Genomic DNA, 17046 nt, shown 5'->3' with positions numbered 1-17046 from the left:
TCTCCCCACCCGCAGCCTGGCAGCGAGCGGAGTGTGCCGTGTACCAGTGGCATTGCCGCTTGGCTGGGTGCATTAGCCAACATGTTTCTGGCTTGTGGAAAGGGGAGTAATACAGATCTTGCCCAAAAAACACAGCGAATGAGCAAAATAAATAATAACAATTAAAAATTAAAAAAAAAAAAAAGAAACAAAATGAAGCAGTAGTAACAAAAGCAGCAGCAACACTGGCTGGAGGCCAGATCAGAGCTGAGTGCTAGAGCCCTGATGGCTCCAGTGACTGCGACCGGCAGAGGACACACAGCCCCTTAGGTCTAGAGACCTTGGAGAGCACTTGGGTGGCATCAGACCTGTGGAGTTCGGCAGGAGTCCTGCTGCCTGGGCGGGCAGTGCGGAGGAAGCGCCCAGGCAAGGCAGCAGCCCAGGGCTCCCACTCCTTCCCGCGCTGCCTGTGCCCAGGTAGGCTCCCGGGAGTTGTGTCCCTAAGATGGAAGCAGCCTGGCTTTTATCTGTTGAGAGATTTCTGGTGGGTGTTCCCAGTCATATTTTTGCAGGACATATTGATAGATATTCACGTTGGCCTTTCTGCAAGTTAGTCCATGAGTGGTGTCTGATTAATCATGCTCCCCAATGAGGGATGCTCCTTATTCCCCAGACTTTCATGTTTTCCTGGAACACTAACATGAGAGCCACAGAATTTTTCAGCACCATCCTTCGAAGCCCCTGGGTGCAAATTATCCCATCCTGAAGATGTTAAAGCATTAGTAGGTTCTAATTAAACCAGGAAGGGGCAGAGTGGTGTTAGAGGATATGATTGTGGGATGCAGTGTGTCCTGGCCAGGACCATACATCCCTGAGTGCAATTCCTGCAGGGATGGGTTGAGGCCATTACTCAAATCGTCTGTTTTTAATTGCACTAGGATGCAAATAAGGTAGTTCCTTATAAGCCTGGGGCTGGTCGTGCACTGGTTGCAGGCTATGCCAGCCCAGCTTCCTAACCATCTGCCCAGACTCCAAAACACTTTTTTGAGAATTTTCTCTGTCCACAGCCTGTCTGGAGGCAACAGGTAGGAAAAGGTATGGATATAATGGAGGAGAAACTGAGTAATTCCCCTCTGCAGGAAGTTTCCTCCCTCCCAGCCTTCCTCAGCTTAGCCTTTGCTCTCCACCTTCACCTCCTGCTGCCAGCCCATCGCATTTCACCTTTTGCAGCGCTGCCTGCGGTTACCAAATCTCGTCCCAACCCGCACACTCAGCACCATCCTGCCTGCAGACCCGCACCCTGAACCGCTCCCCGAGCGTGCCTGCATCCCCAAAGGGGCAATGTGCCGTCTCCCGCCTGAGGCCATTGTGGCCTTTCTGGCCAAAAAACCAGACCTTGATCCCTTTGTAAGATAATTTTTCCCGTCTCAGGTAGAGGAAAGGTTTGTTGCTGAGCCTGAGGAGGATGCTCCCAGCAGCAGCAGGTGACAGCAGGGTGCAGGTGCCAGCTAGGGGGACAGTACAGTCGTCTGTGCCCTGTGGGGTAAGCCCACCTCCTTGGAGGGCCCTGGACATCGAGCTGAGAAGAAACTTTGCTGTCTGACAAGCCAAATCCGGGAGAGAAAATGGCCACTGGAGCAGAGCAGCCGGTGCCAGACACACTCCCTCGAACAGCACAACACAGCAGGGGTTTAGAGCAGCACGGACCCCCACGGGCACGGGGAGGGGACCCAGCCGGCCCCTCCGACACTCACGATGGGCTCGGGGTACCGCGGTGCGGGAGCAGCACCGCCCCGGTCCAAACCCAGCCTGATACTCCAGCACCCGGCAGCGCTGGGACAAGTCCGGGCTGCGCGTTCCTCCCGCAGGGCCCCGCACCGCGGAGCCGGGAAGCAGGATCCAGCCCTTCTCCCCGCCCGTCCGCACCGTGCAGGAACGGGGAACCCGCGCTCCCCCCGCCTACCCCGGCGGGCGGCAGCGAAAGGTCGCGGAGGCGGTCGGGTCTGCCCGTGCGCAAGGGGCCGGAGAGAGAGGATGGGGCTGCCGGGCTGCGGGGTCGGGGGACGGAGCCGATGAAAGGCCGGGGCGAGGGGCCGGGGGAGAGACGGCGCAGGCAGCGCTGCCCGTTTCAGGCAGCGGGACGGAGAAGAGGGCAGCGGGGCGGTGCCTGCCCGGGCAGGGCCGGGCAGCCGGGGCACGGCCCAGGGCGGTGTAAGCAGGGCCGGTGACAGGGGCCGGGGACAGGCAAGGACCGGGGACCGGCAGAGGGGCCGTGCCAAGGCGCTGCGGGGGCCGCCGGTCCCCGAGGCCCGTGCGGGGGCCGGGGGCGGCGCAGCCCCGGGCTCGGCTGTCAGTCGCTGGGGCGGTGCGGGGCGGCTCCCCCGAGGCGGCCGGGCCGGAGCAGGCCGGTCGCGGGGCCGGGCACCGCGGGGGGGGTGCGGCGACCGCGGGGCCTGCGGGCCCCGGTGCCGCGGACGAGGGCCGGAGAGAAACTTCAAACCGCCGTGCCGCGCCGCTCGGTGCCACACATGGCGCGGGGGAGGCGCCTCGACCCCCGCCCGGGGCCGCCCCTGCCCGGAGCGGTGCGGGGCCCAGGGGGACACTCAGCGCCATCGCCGCCGGGCTCTGCCTCGGCCAGACAGGCAGCTCCGCGCCTGTTCCGCCGTCCCGGCCCGGCTCAGCGGCGCCGTGCCCGGGAACACCCGCTGCGGCCGCGCCCGGCGCCGGGCACCGGGGCTGGCGGGCTCCGCGCTCGCTGCCGGCGCTGCCCGTCCAGCGCTCTCGCTGCCGGGCGCCCAGCCTGTGCTCGGGCGTGGAGCGAGCGCCCGCCCCCGCCGCCTCCTCCTCCTCCTCCATCCTCCTCCCCCGGTGCGGAGCGAGCGCCGCTCCCCGGTGCGGGCGCCCGTGCCCTGGCGCGGGGTCGGGCGTGTGTGTGCGACTCCCCCCGCGCCGCACCGTGCCGCGCCGCCCAGAGGTACCGTCCGCGGAACGCGGAGCCGCGCGGCCCCTCCCTGGGCGGGAGCGGCCTCCCCCCGCGCCCCCTCCCGCGGGCTGTGCCGGGCGCGGAGCCCCCTCCCTCCCTCCCTCCCCGCCCGCCCGTTCCCTCTCCGGACTCGGCTGGCTCCGCACAGCCCCCCCGCGCGGGCAGGGCTGGCCGCGCGGCACGCCGGGACTCGCAGTCCTCGGGGCGGCGCGGCGGCGGCCGGCCGGCGGCTGCCGGACTACAGCTCCCGCCAGCCCCCGCGGCGGCGGCTCGCTCTCGCCCTCACACTCCGGCTGCCGCTGCCAGTGTCTCCGCCGCCGCCGCCGAACCGCCGCTCGCAGCGCCCAGTGTCCGACCCGCCGCCTCGGGCACGGGCCCGCCTCGGCCCGCTGCCCCCCGCCGCCCGCCCGGCTCGGGAAGCAGGTGCGTGCCCGCCCCCCTCCACCACGCCGCCCCGCGCCGGACGCTCGGCCCCCGCTGCCCGGGCACCCCGGGCCCGCGCGGCCCCGCACCCACCGCCGGAGGGGAGGCGGACGGGAGCGGGCGGGGCGACCCCCCAACCCGACCGGACGGGGGTCTCCATGGAAACGGTCCCGGGACATCCCCCGGGGGTGACGCGGCCGTGCGGGTGGGGGGCAGCGTCCTGCAGCGGGACAGCGCCGGGGACGCAGGCGGGGACGGGAGGGCACTGACAGCGCCGGGCCGGGGGCACCGGGCGGGCGGCGGTGGGCTCCGCTCCCTGCCCCGCGACGGCGCGGCGTGCCGCTGCCCTGCCTCGCGCGGCGGCACCGGCACCGGCGGCACCTGCCGCTCGCGGGGCGGCACGGGGGTCCCGGGGCGCCGCGGCGGGGCGGGGCGGCCGCTGGAGCGCAGCGCTCCCGGGGCGGCGGCTGCCAGCGGCGGGACGGTGGCGCCGGGCGCTCGCGGAGTTTGGCGGCGTGGCCCGAGCCCGTCCCGGCGGCCGCCGTCCCCGGGGCCGGCCGTGCCGGCAGCAGCTCCGGGTGCCGGTCGGCCGGGCGCCGGGCGATGGCGGAAGAGCCCTCCCCGGGGGCAGCGCGGCAGCCGCCGTCACCTCCGTGTTCGGGGCTGCCCGGTGCGGCAGCGCGGGAGCCCGGCCACGGCCACCGGGGCTGCGGGACGAGTGGCGGTAGCGGCGCCGCGCTCCGTTGGGGAGCGGCCCCGGGGGCAACTGTTGAGTCGGGGCGGGCCGCCTGGGCTGCGAGAGCCGGCGCGGGACAGCGCCGCGGGGCTCGGCCCCCGGCAGGGCTGCGGGGCGCCGGGGCGAAGCCGCTGGAGCGGCCGCGGGGGCCGGTGTGCTCCGGTGGGGCCGGGGCCCTTGCCCGCCCTCGGGGCTCCCGGCCGCGGCTTGGGGCCGGGGGCCGGGGCTCGGGGAGCGCAACGTACCGCATGGAGGGGGCTGGGGCAGGGGAGCTCCCCCGGCGGTCCCAGCCCTAGGGCGGCAGGCTGGCTTCGGGCCGGGGCGGTGCCGCTCTTGCGCCGCGGTCCCCCGAGCCCAGCGCGGGTGCACTGGGGACGGCCGGGCCCCCAGCCTGTGCCCGAAGTGATGGTCGGGCAGCGGCAGGAGCGGGCAGGAGGAGGAGGCACTTCCTGCCGCTCTCGCTGGAGAGGAAACCAAAACTCCTTGGCTGGAGCGTTGGTACTCTGGAGGTTCATTGCTGGCTCCTCGGTGAGTGGCATCAGTACCTTTATCCCAGCATGGGAGAAGCCAGCTCAGAAAAGCACTGGGAAAAGGTCTTCCAGGCTAAAAAAGAGGAAGCAAGTTTCTCCTTCTTCCACAGCATTCGCTCTCCGGCACCCTCATCCTTGCTGGCTGCTGCTGGAGTTAGAGGTTTTCAGTGTGAGGGAAGGGCCAGAGCATCCTGCGCCCTTTGCAGCTTGTCTGCACCTTTTTTTGCCATCTCTGCATCAGCCTTTCCTTTCCCCACCATGTCTTTTTCATCGCCGTCATCAGCCTTTGGGTTTAGCTAGTCCCGGTGCCAGCAAAGTGCTGGAGGCTGCGCGGTACCAGTCGAGGGCACTGGCTCTGTCACTTTGTTACCTGGATCTGGAGATGTTTCTGGGAGGGTTTTGGAGACCAGACTCCATCATGGTTTGGCCTTCAGAAGGCAACTGCCCCTGGCATCCCTGGGCTCTGGCGTGCCAGCTTGTCTCCTGAGGATGGGAGGCTGCGCTTGGGTTGCGGTATTTTGAATGACGTGCACCTTCTCAGATACAAAATTTCTTAGTGCTGTCCACCCTTAGTGGTTCTCTTTTTCAGTTCTTAACAATACGTGACAGTGGGGACAGCCTGGTTGTCTAGAGGGAGTGAGGGCTTAGTGACATCAGTCGTCCAGCAGCTGGGACTTATTAATTAAGGACTACCGAATGTGCAGCAAACTTTTTTTTTCTTTTTTTCAAACAGGGATGATTTTCTCTTTCCTTTTTTTTTTTTTTTTTTTAAATTTCCAGTTCATCGTGCTCAGTATCTAAAATTACCTGCAGTGTTACTGTGTCTTTAAATGAGCTTAAGCAAATGTGTGTAGGCAAAGCCTGGCTCAGCTCCGCAGCAGTCGGAGCTGCTGTGCAGCCAGTGTGAAACCCAAACAGCGCTTGGTGCTGCCGCACGGGCCACGGGCCGGACCCTGCGCCTGGCAACAGCTCCCGCGAGCGGGCAGCAGGGCTGGCCTGGCCTGTCCACGCTGGATTTTGTTACACACTAGTTGTTCTTAGCTCTTACCTCTGTATGAGCGGTAACATAACGTAAGATAAACTGTTTCCTTTTTTTTCAGTTTTCTTGTTTAAATTTTTCCCTTGCTGTGTCTCATGCCTGTTGTGAGTCCTGTGAGAGGACAGTCATGATTTTTTTTTTTTTCTTTTTGCAAACAGTGCGCTTATGAAGAGGTTTTCTGAAGCAATGCTCAGAGCTGAATCCCTGCTAAGGCACCTCAGGCAACTCTCAGGATTGGTACTTGCTCTGGACCTCTGTACCTCAAATGGATGCCCGACAATCACATATAAAACAAACATAATTTCTTGCTTGTGTTACTAATGGCAACAAAGATTGCCAAAGTGAACAAACTGTCGCAAGTGAAGGAGACCATTCGTGTCAATGCAGGACATTTCTTTTCTGGCCCATCTGCGCCCCACTGAAGAGCCACGGGGGCACGTGCCACCTTATTTCGGTGCTTTAACTCCCATCAAAGCAGCCGACTTGCAGGCGATGCGCTCTAAGCCACAAGTCCTGCTTGAGTTTCCAGCAGCCTATGTAGTTTTATATTTTGTAGCCATCCAGGGCAAAAAGGCCTGCCTTTGAGATTTCAGTGATCTCTGGGAATGAATGTTACAAAGGTGTCTCCTGCGGGTGTGTTTCCAGGGTCAAAGTGCGTCCCTGCCGGCCTTCTGCAGTGCCCCCTGCCCATGGGAGCTGTGCAGCACCTCGGAAAGGCAAGCTGCCGAGTCCTCCCCATCTCCTGCTGCAGATGGACGTCTTGGGCTTTCTGTTCCTTGATCTCCTAAGGCTGGGAAGTCTCCCTTTCCTTCCTCTGTGCCACTGGCCCACTTAACGCAGCAGCCAAGAGCTCCAGTGGGCAGCATTTTACCATGTCCATCAAGGCCCTGGAGCCCAGCTGAATACATTGCTCTGTCTGCTGAGCTGAACCAAGTTCCTACCAACATGACCCATGGCGGGATATCCGGAGCTGGCCCTTGGCCTTGCGAGGTTCGTGCTGTGGCTGCTGCTCTTGCAGCAGGGAAAGGCAAAGCTGCTGTTCACCCCTAGGGAGCTTGTGCCATCATCTGAGCCCTGGCAACGGTGCACGTTGCCGCTCGTCGGGCCTTTGCTCGATGCCGTTGTGAGGCGCTCTCTGATCTGTGCTGGGGGATGATACGCCAGCCTGGAGCCCAGGCAGAGGAAATCTTGTCCTGGGAGATTTTAGGAGACTGGCTGCTGTTGTTTCAGTACCTGCCATCTCTTGCCTGCCTAGGCAGGGTGCAGCTGAGAGTGATGACCTGTTGTGCAGCTCACATGCTGAGATAGGGGAGAGGAATGGGAAGCGTCTTGCAATCCAAGTCGTTTTAGTACTTGGAAATTCACAGAGCATGAAAACTTCTCAGGGGGTCAGGGCAGCAGAGTCCTAAAGTGGAATGTGTTTGCACTGGAAGTGTCTGGCACAGGTTGTCTCTGCGAGGAACAAGGGAAAGCTCCTTCTTGTACCTTTGAGTCTGGGTCCTCCCCAGCTGCTGTAGAGGTGGATGGCTGTAGGAGATCTTGGCTCTGGTTGACCTGATCAAAGCAGCATCAAAGTGGGTTAGACCAAGTGGCAACATAGACGTGACATCTCTTAGGGCAAACACCAACAATACCAAACCCTCCAGTGAAAAACAAACTCCTTGCTACCTGTGGCTGGAAGTTCAGTGGCAGCTCAAAGAAGTTGCCTTTTATGTTTGCCAACACAAGTGCTCGAGAAACTGAGCATTGAGTCAGTTCACAGAACTGATCCAGCAGAGGAATCACTGCTATTTTGAAGGGGATATAGCTTGCAAACCTACTTTGCAACTCCTGTACCCTTCTGCCGCCTTAACGCTGGGGTGGGAGGTGTGAGTGTGTGGGGCAGCATTGCAACGGAAAACTGAATTAGGGAGCCTCACCTCAGGCAACTCAAATTAGGATCCCTGAGAGCAAGCAGGATCTTAACAGTGGTCAGCATGGAGATTCCCTGGGCTTAATTCTCTTCAGGTTTGTGGGAGCTGGTAGGTGAGGGCAGCGGCAGCCTGTCCTGTCATCCTCAGCTTGGCCTGTGTTGAAACTGGTTGTCTTGGCACTGCTGGGATTTTAGTGCAAGGAGGATTTGTCTAGAGATAATTGTTAGAAAATATCCATTCCCAAAGAACTTAATCTCAGGAAACGTGTTTCCATAGGCTGTACAGCGGTGTTTCAGAAGAGAGAGTAATTTCTTGCCTTAATCCAAGGGATCTTCCAAGTGTGGCCAAGTCATTGCTAACCTGAGTAAAAGCATGCTTTTACTAAAAGGAAAACATCTGCTTTGTTTTTTTCTGGAGCCTGGAAGAGACTGGTTTTCAGAGTAGCATCCTATTCTTTTGCAAAATGATGAGAGGTTTTGTCCTAGTGACCAAAAAATCTCTTGCTTTTAATTCACCATGTTAGTTTCATTGAAAATCTCTCTGAGGCCTTGTTGTTGGAGGCGAACGCATTCAACACCTTTCTTGTTTTCAATTCTTAATGGACATTTTGTTTTGAGAGTTGAAGGAGCTTTAATATCACATGATGAGCTTCTCCATGCAAAATGCTGTATTGATGTTCTTATTTTGTTCTAAACTAGTTTTCTTTGGAGTTAATTAGAATTGTCTAGGCACCTATTTAGCTAATTCAAAATAAGACTGTGGTTTCGTATACACTTCCGTTGGCAGACGTAGAGAATTAAGCAAATTCTGTGCCAGGCTGTGCCTTCTCACCCTCTTGGTGAGACTGATCTAGAAGCTAGTATGGGTTAAAACAAATCCAGCCAGGACAAAAATAGATAAATAAAACCCAGGTTTTAAACAGAGATCAATTCCTCCCTGGTCAAGTTTACCGGGACACCACACATTTTCAGTGACATGATTGAGGGAGTGAGGGGAGAGAAGGGTCGCAGCTGTTTCTTCAACAGCATCTTCTACTCAAAGAGAGGCATGTGAAACCGTGTCCTAGTTGTGTTCTCCAAAGGGTTCCTACTAGTTTAATTACATCCATTTAAAGTTGCTTCAAGCTGCACCAATGTAGACAAGAGACTTGTTCAGTTTCCTTGTGTCAGCTAGACTAAAAGTGTGTTTTGACCCAGGGAGGCTGTAGTTGCTCTTTCTGGTTCAGCATTGCATCAAGGGGCTGCTCATCCCCGCATTTCTCAATAAACTTTCTGGTCTGCCTTCTTAAGGATGCTGTTCTTTCGCTGTTCACTCTGGTGTGTGCTTGAGACCACGTCTGTTGCTTTCCCCCTGTTTTATTCCTTCTCTTAATTGAAATTTTGGTTCTTTTTCTCTTCTGTTCTTCGTTCCCTGTGAAATGCCTGTCTTTGGCGCATGTCCCACATTGTCCATAGAGGACAGAGGCCAAGAATTCATCAAACAGTGTCTATCCCTGTTGCTATCTCCTCCCGGCTCTCTTCTCATGGTCGTCGTGCTTCCTCTGTTGACCAGCTCTTACTCGAGTACTCAAAACATGCTGTTTCTCCCAACTCCTCACGCCACCCTGTTATTGCTTTTCCCTTGCCAGACCTACTCTTGGGTCATGCCTGATCTGTGCTTGTTTCAGGCTTCAGCTCGACTCCCAACTCCTGTTCCACATCGTGCAGCCGTACGCCTTCTCATCCCCCGTTGCACAGAAGGTCCCTTTTGACTTCTCCCGAAACATCATCCTGCCACTGTGCTCAGGGGCAGAACCTTTCTCCTCCCCTTCTTTCAGTTTAGCCTAAGATGGTGAAATCCCCGCAGTTTGTTTGTTCCCCTATTTCCTTTATGTTGCATTTCTCTCCAAGCATCGAAAGACTCCTCCCCTTCCTGCTCCAAGCCACCTCTCATCTCTTCGGGTATGACCCTGTTCTCTGGTTCAGCATCTGCCCGGCTCCCCTGTCATTATATAGTATTTTGTACACCTTACAGTGTGTGTCTTTTAGCAGGTTTCCCCCTCTTCTCCTGACCTCCGATATCCGTAGTCTGTTTGCTCACTTGTGCCCTCGTACACGCAGATGGGTCTGTCGCTTCTTTTTTGCAAAGAAGCTACCTTGCCCCGATTTCTCCTACGTGCCTGGCGCTTCTCTTCTGTCTGGAGGATCCCCCCTGGCCTGTCTGGGCTGAGGTGAGGATACCCGGCAGCAGCTGCATTCAGAGGAGTGATTCGATTCCATGGCTTGATCTCTTGAGCTGCTGGCTGGTAGATCCCTGCACAGCTCATTTCAGCATAAACGCATGGTGCAAGCTGCTTCTTGTCCCATTCAGAGCTTGTGTCGCCAGGAGTTTTTCAGGGAAAAGAAACCAATGGAGATTTGGGATCACATGTTGCTTTCAGCTTTTTCCCACTCTGACCCGCTGTACCAAGAGCATTGCCGTGGCTCTGTGCCTGCTTTACCGTTGGGTATTTAGTATTTCTGTGAACCAAGAACCTCTTTGACTGCACCTCTCTGCCTTTTGCAGTCAGTCCTACTTGGTTTGACTGAGTCTACTTGTTAGCACGGTAGATCCTCTCTTCCTTCATTGCTTCTTCCCTGATACGACTCAAGCAGCAAAGCTGCCTTAATGCTTGAACACCCAGCGCTGCACGATTGGCTGCAACGTTCTCCCTCAAAAGCTCCACCCAGCCGACAGTGTGTCTTGTATGCTCACGAATCTCTGGATTTCCTCGTGTTTTCCACCCATAACCGCACTGAATACCAGCACCTTCCTGACAGTGGGATGGGATAATTACTTGACAGCACATCTGACAGCAGTGTTGGCAAAACTCTGCTGCCCTCCAGGCTCCCCCAACTACCTCCGTGTTAGAGGCTTTCCCCTTTTGACCTGCCATGTGGTGGTTTAGCAAAGTCCTAAGAAGCCTTGGGAATGTCTGCTTTTTAACAGGCCATCATCTTGGGCAAAGCTCAGTCTTGTGGCTCACTGCCCAGTGCTGATGGTCCCTCTGGAAGGAGAGGAAAAGGGGAGGAATCTTTTGGGGGGTGCACGTGTGTGTGAAGATGTCTGGGTGAAATTCTCAGGGTAGCGAGAGGCTTTTGGCAATAAAGTTATTTAATACGAGGATGAGTGGACTGTGATTTCCGTCCCAAGGTGCTGCTTTTTTCTTCCAGTCCTCTTCCAGACAGACATGTAGTATCTCGGGTGTTGTACCCCATCTGCCGGCAGTGAAGATGTGGATGGCTCTTTCTGAAGCATAGCTGAATGCGAGCATCTTGGGGAGAGTTACCAATCCTCTGTTTTTCTTTTGTAGGCAGAGTGGCCCCTCGAGCCCCAGTAGGTTCCAGTCGGTGAAGAGCAGCTGTCATGATCTCTACAGCACCTCTCTATAGTGGGGTGCACAACTGGACCAGCACAGAGCGGATTCGTATGTGTGGCCTCAACGAGGACAGGTGAGGTGTGTGGGCAGTGTGGTAGGGGAAGGAGGAAGAGAGCGGAGAAAGTGAGTTAGGGATCTGGAGAGGCTATGGGAAAGGAGCTGGTGCTGGCTCAGCATGTTCTTACTAGGGTGTAAAATGGACTGAAGTGCGAAAGAGCCATGGGGAGGGGATGGATGTGCGGTCAAATGGTGGCATTCTGTGATGGTCCCCACGTTCTCTGCTCCAGCAAGGAGGGCCCACAAGCAGAGCGTGCTGGAGGTCTCTGCAGAGGAACCATTGGCTGCGTAGCTGTATTGCCTCCACAGCGCTGGTGGATGATGAGGCCAAATCGTCTGCATGTTCTATTGATTTCACCACACCTGTGCTCTTAACTGCTGGGGGGAAGAAAAGAGCTTGATCCACTGTGAGCCAAGCTGCCAAGAAGAGCTTTTGGTGACCCAGGAGGGTTAGTGCAGACCAAATGATTACATGGGGGAGTTGTGACATGCCACCAAATAGGAGATTAGGGAGGATTATAGTGGCTGGGAGGCAGAATCGATCAAGATGAGTTCCCGGCCTGCCCTGTGGCTTTGCATGGCCTTTTCATTCCCACAGCTCTGGGGTCTTGTTCTCAAAACTGATCAGTTTGTGGCTTCCTTGAGGCTATTACATCTGTTTAGCACATTTACCGTAGCCAGAAGAGTTTTATGGACTCAAAGGCAGCACAATCCTATCGTTCTTTGCTGCGAGGGCTGAGGCTTTTGGGTGTGAGTGCTCTGAGGGCCACTCAGAAGAGCGGCGGGACAGGGACGAGTCCAGACTCTCACTTGGGGCAGGAACGCAGGCAGAGATCATCTTCAGCCCTCAGCAGCTGCTTGGCCCAACATGTGTCACTCTGATAAGAGCTGGGGATGGCATTGCCCTCTGCCTCTCTTAAACCACTTGGAGCTATAAACATTAAAGTTTGGGGCATCCGAGCAAGGCAGGCGAACCGGGCTGGCTGTGCCGAGTGCTCTGCCTTGGCCGCTGGCCCCATTTTAGGGCCAGGCAGGAGGTGGCTGGTGTGGGGTGGCCGTGCTGTCCCCATCCCCTGCGGCTGGGCGTCGTGGGCTCCTCCACGCTCCGTCCCCACGCCGCGGGCCGGGCTGTCCTGCCGAGGAGCCCCGGCCGGGGCCCGAGCCGGAGGCGAACAGGCCGCGCCGCCGCAGCCGGGGCTGCCCCCGGGGCCGTCCCGCCAGCCGAGAGGGCCTGGGCCCGGCGGCGCCGGGGCGAGTCCGGCCGCGCCGCCCCTGCAGGTAGCCGAGGGCGGGAGGAGGCGGCAGCGGGGCTGGGGAAGGGCCGGGCCGGGCCGGGGCAGGGGCAGGGCCGGCCCCGCTGTCCAGCTCCGGCCGCTCGCCGGCGGAGCCGCCGCTGCCGCTTGGGCGCCCCCTGGCGTCCTTCCGGCCGCGCGCTCCGCTCCGCTCCGCTCCGCCCGCCGCTCGGCTCCGCGGGGACCGCGCTGCGGCGCCAGCTGGGTCCGGGACCCCGCTCCGCACCTCGCTCACCGCCCCCGCTCCAAGATCCTCTCACCCCTGCGGGGCCGGACCCTGCCGCAGTCCGGGCCCGGGCAGCCACACACCGAGCCCCGTCGGCTGCACTGAGGCGGCCCGGCCGCGGCCCGCCGCACGGCAGCCTGTTCTCCCCTCGCTAATGACAGCCGTTCGGCCTCCTGCGGCCGGGCTGGCTCGGGAGGCCGGGCAGGAGAGGGCCCGGGCAAACCGCTGCGGCGGGGGTAAGAGGGCAGGAGCCGTGTGACAGGACCAGGCCGTTGCCGGGGTTCGGGGGTCAGCAGGGCTTGCCCCGTGGCGGTGCTGAGCAGCCCTGCTGCTGGGGCCGTGGCAGCCCGAGGAGACAGCTTGCTCCCGTAGCTTGTGGCTGGCGCTTTGTTGCAAAAGCCTGGCAGGTAGGGGAACAACTCCAGAAGAAATCGTGTAATCAGCAGAAACTAAACTTGAGCTCTTTTATCCTGGCGCCGGCAGCTTGACTAAATGATCCTTAAAGACCAGAGAATCACCATCGGGTAAATATTGCTGGGGCAGGAGTGTCCTGGGGCAGGGCACTGAGCACATGAGCTCTACCTCCTGTCCAGTCTTCTTGTAGATCATAAGGACACCGTCTCCTCAGTGTGCCCCATTTCCGTGGCGTCACAGTCCTTACCCCGAATTCAGGCTTTCCATTCAGGAGCTGTCTTCCAAAGAGAAAGGCTCAAATGTGCAGGGCAGCATGCCACCAGGGTGGCCGCAGGCACCCGCTGCTCCCGCCACAGACAGCTTGGGCCTGGAGAGCTTTGGTGCTGGATGGAGATCCCTCATAGGGCTGGAGAAGAGCAGCGGGGCTGGGCTGGGAAGTCCTGGGGCACAGAGTGACCATGGCTGGGAGACAGAGAAATGGCAATGAGGAGGTGCCTGTGGAAGAAGAGACAAGCAGGATGGGGCTTGGGAGAGGATAGGACTGGAAACAGGTGGTGGAGCAGAACGGGAAGTGGAGAGGACGGGAGCAGGTGTATGGAGCTGGGCTGTGACGCACTGCAGTCAGAGAGGGCTGGGCTGGCCTGTGGTGAGACTGCAAGGGTCAAAATGGCTGTGGGTAAGGAAGATACACAGAGCTGCTGGGCCATGGAGAGAGCCTTCTTAGGTCCGTAGGAGCTGGAGGGTAAGCATTTATGTGTGTGAAGGTGCTATCCAGTGGGCAGAGCTCTGGAGGGGAACACTGCAGTGGACAGCAGTGCTCCTCACCCCCTCAGTCTACAGCGACAGGTACTCACTGTGTAACATGTGGTAAGGAGGAGCTGGCTACCTGGAGCAGACATGATTCTTCAGTCTGCCAGCTGCTCTGCTGTTCCACATGGGGACAGGGAGAGGTAGGATGCTGGGAGGGTATCTTGAGGTTTTATAATGTTCTGTCTTGTTTCTTGACTAGGAGAGCCCCCCTTTCTGATGAGGAGTCTAAAACGAGCAGCTCCCAGCACTTGGCATCTCAAGAGTTTTGTGTCAGCAGCAGCCTTTCCAAGGTGAGTTCCTTGTGTGCATGTCTGGGTCCGAGAAGGCCTTTCCCTGATGGAACAGGCCAAGCAGGAGCATCTACCGTAATGGGTCCTGTGGGCTCCTTGTCGAGAGGGGTGCACCTATGTGCAGTAAAGGCAAAGTGATACTCTAGTTTGGCAAGAGCTGTTTGCCACTTCTGCCTCTGTGTCCTGCGGGAGGCTAGAGAGAAGCTGCCTGCTTCGCTAGGAGCCACTTGCACAGTGCTCAGTAACACCTTCTTCCTTGTTGCAGGTGGAGCTCACAGCAGTCAGTGGCGGTGGCAGCAGTGCCCAGGGGCTGGATGCTGATGGCAAGGTGGAGGAAAAACTTGGGCCCAAACTGGAAGAGCAGCCACTTGATCCCAACCCAAACACGGAGTGTGTAGGAAAGACTGTGAAAGATGATGTCCTGGGCCCTCTGACAGGTCAGGGGGATGGCAGAGGGCAGGAGCCTGCAATCCCCAGAGCTGCCAAGCAGGAGGGAAGTGCTGCTGATGCTGCCTGGACACCTGCAGATCCTCACAGTGACAAGCAGGCTGATGCTCCTCCAACCTCCTCCGTGGCTCCAGAGAGTGAGCCTGCTGGGAAGGAGAAAACTACCCCAAGCGCTGGAGCACAAGGACCAGGTGTGCTGGCAGAAGGGACATTATCTGTGGTTGTCTCCAGCTGCAACACCTCTGCCTCCACTCCTGCTGCTTTTACTTTGAACAGAGTGTGCTTTCCCACATCTCAGGCCCCTGCTATGCAAAAGATGCCCCTGTCTTTTCAGCCTGGGGCAGTTCTGAGCCCGAGCCAGTCGCTGGTGTACATCCCACCACCCAGCTGTGGGCAGGCGCTCAGTGTGGCTACACTTCCAGCCGCCTTGGGGGTCTCCTCCACACTCACCCTCCCCGTCCTGCCTTCCTACCTGCAGGAGCGTTGCCTACCAGGCATTATTGCTTCCCCAGAGTTGCGCTCCTACCCCTACACCTTCTCTGTCACCAGACCCTTGGCTTCAGACGCCAAAGTGGTGTCTGTGGAGGTGAGTCAGCTCAGCTCCCCTTCGCCCTCAAGTGGAAGCGCTGCCCAGGCTGCTGCGGAGGGCGCTCCCCCATCCACGGCCGGCCCTTCGCTCTCGCCCAGCCAGGCTCCGCTGGCAGCATCGTGTGGGAGCGCTGCTCCCTCTTCTGGCACCGGTGCGCCTGCCAGAGCCCCGGCAGCTCCCGAGCCGCACGCACTGGAGGCTGCCACTTCACTCTCTCCTCTCAAGTCCCCTCCACAGCTAGAGCGTGAGATGGTCTCCTCTCCAGAGTGCAGCGAGATGCCCCTCGATCTCTCCTCGAAGTCCAATCGTCAGAAACTGCCTCCACCCAGTCAACGCAAAACACCTCCCATGCCCATCCTCACACCTGTGCACACCAGCAGCAAAGCACTTCTCACCACAGTCCTGTCCAAGTCCCAGCGCACGGCCCAGACTGCAGGCAGCAGTGTCACCTCGTGTCTCGGCACCAACCCCCCCTTAGTCATCTTCCCCGAGTTCCTGCGCAATGGCGAGCAGGGCTCCTGGGTGAAGAACACCACGCTCATCAGCACCATTCCAGGCACCTATGTCGGTGTTGCCAACCCAGTGCCTGCCTCGCTGCTGCTCAGCAAGGACCATGGTGTGAGCCTCAGCAGAGACCCGCGCCACCTTCCCAAGCAGGAGCCTATTTCCATCATTGATCAGGGAGAGCCTCACAGCGCCGGGGCTCCCTGTGGGAAGAAAACCAACCAGGTCAGCACAGAAGGACAGCAGGATCCTGCCAGGAGACTTCTTCATGGCAGAATTGCTCCAGGAGCTTCTTTGTGTCAGTCCAAGGACATCTCCATCTGGAATCCCAGCCAGGGAAGTGCATACACACGATGCCCCGTGAATAGAAAACCTTCCAATCCTCAGCTTCTGCCTCTTGGCTGGTCTCCTTATCATCAAACCCCTCTGCTTTCAATTGGCATCTCCACGACAGGGCAGCTACCCCCAAACCAGAGCAGCTCCTGCAAGCCAGTTGGTGCAGGTGAGCTCCCAACATTCCCGAGTGTGCAGCCCACCAAGTCCAGCACAGCCACCCAGAGCCTGCCCGAGGGGCTGCCCAGGCTCCCGCCTCAGGAACAGGAACCTGCAGCCAAGAGCAAGAGCTGCCGAGCCTTGCCCAAGCTCTACGAGGAGCCAGCCAGTCCAGCCCCGTTGGATGCAGGTCCATCTCTTCAGACCAGTGCTTTGAATGTGAAAGGGGGAAAGGGAAAGCTAGACAACCCTCAGAAGAGTCAAGAGTGTGATCAACCAGAGGCTGACTCCAGTAAGGAGAGCAATGTACAGACTGAGGCTTCACAGGTGATCGGTAGCCTCCAACAGTTGGATGCAAAGCCTAAAACCCAAGTGTTAGCAGCATATTTGTCACATGATCTGCCCACGGCTGGGCAGCAGAGCTTGCGAATGATTTCAGAGGCGCCCAATGTGCCCACGGAGAGTCAACACAAGGAGCTGGGCTGTGAAGGCTCCCAGGAGCCGGCAGCTGCAGAGCCTCTCCAGTCTGTGCATCAGGTGGATCTGTGCAGGGTCAAGAAGGAGCGAGCAGAGTGCGAGATGTCATTTACTTCTGTGACTTGCCTGCAAGCTGGGACTGCCCCCCAGGCCTTTGCTGAGGTCAAGCTCAAAGGAGCAGGGCAAATCAAGCAAGAGGGCAGCGTGCGCTGCAAGTCCAAGCGGCAGCATGATGGGGACACAAGGCAGGCCCACAAGAGACTGAAGTGCCAAGCCCAGGACAGCGAGGAGTCCCCAGGCAAATCGGGGAGCCGGAGCATGCATGGCCGGAAGGTGGGTGGGACAGGCTGGAACTGTTGGGTGATGGCAAAGGTCAGCAGGTGAGGTCGGGGGTGAGGAGGGAGCTCTCACGGGGGAGGACAGCTGAGTGCACTGGGCTTTCAACCCA

The 17046-nt window shown here is 58.9% G+C and overlaps 2 protein-coding genes across 3 annotated transcripts in view; one reads left to right on the top strand and one right to left on the bottom strand.

The window, feature by feature from the left end:
* Positions 1-1938: 1938 nt before the first annotated feature.
* LOC135993667 (basic proline-rich protein-like) lies at positions 1939-4371 on the bottom strand. The gene has a single exon (XM_065643675.1). It carries the CDS (start codon positions 4369-4371, stop codon positions 1939-1941), a length of 2433 nt encoding a protein of 810 aa, XP_065499747.1.
* Positions 3307-17046, top strand: part of BCORL1 (BCL6 corepressor like 1) — a 27933-nt gene continuing 14193 nt past the window's right edge. The window contains exons 1-4 of one of the 2 annotated variants that reach the window (XM_065643214.1): positions 3307-3385; positions 10935-11073; positions 13999-14089; positions 14355-16931. In XM_065643214.1, the coding sequence (XP_065499286.1) occupies positions 10988-11073; positions 13999-14089; positions 14355-16931 (2754 nt within the window). In that variant the 5' untranslated portion in view covers positions 3307-3385; positions 10935-10987. Of the gene's footprint in view, positions 3386-4559; positions 4650-10934; positions 11074-13998; positions 14090-14354; positions 16932-17046 lie in introns of those variants that run through there. The other variant, XM_065643216.1, reaches the window with a different exon arrangement.

This window comes from Caloenas nicobarica, chromosome 12, assembly GCF_036013445.1.
Source record: "Caloenas nicobarica isolate bCalNic1 chromosome 12, bCalNic1.hap1, whole genome shotgun sequence".
NCBI classification, from domain to species: Eukaryota; Metazoa; Chordata; class Aves; order Columbiformes; family Columbidae; genus Caloenas; species Caloenas nicobarica.
The sequence above is the reverse complement of the archived record's forward strand: the minus strand, read 5'-3'. Positions and strand labels throughout refer to the sequence as shown.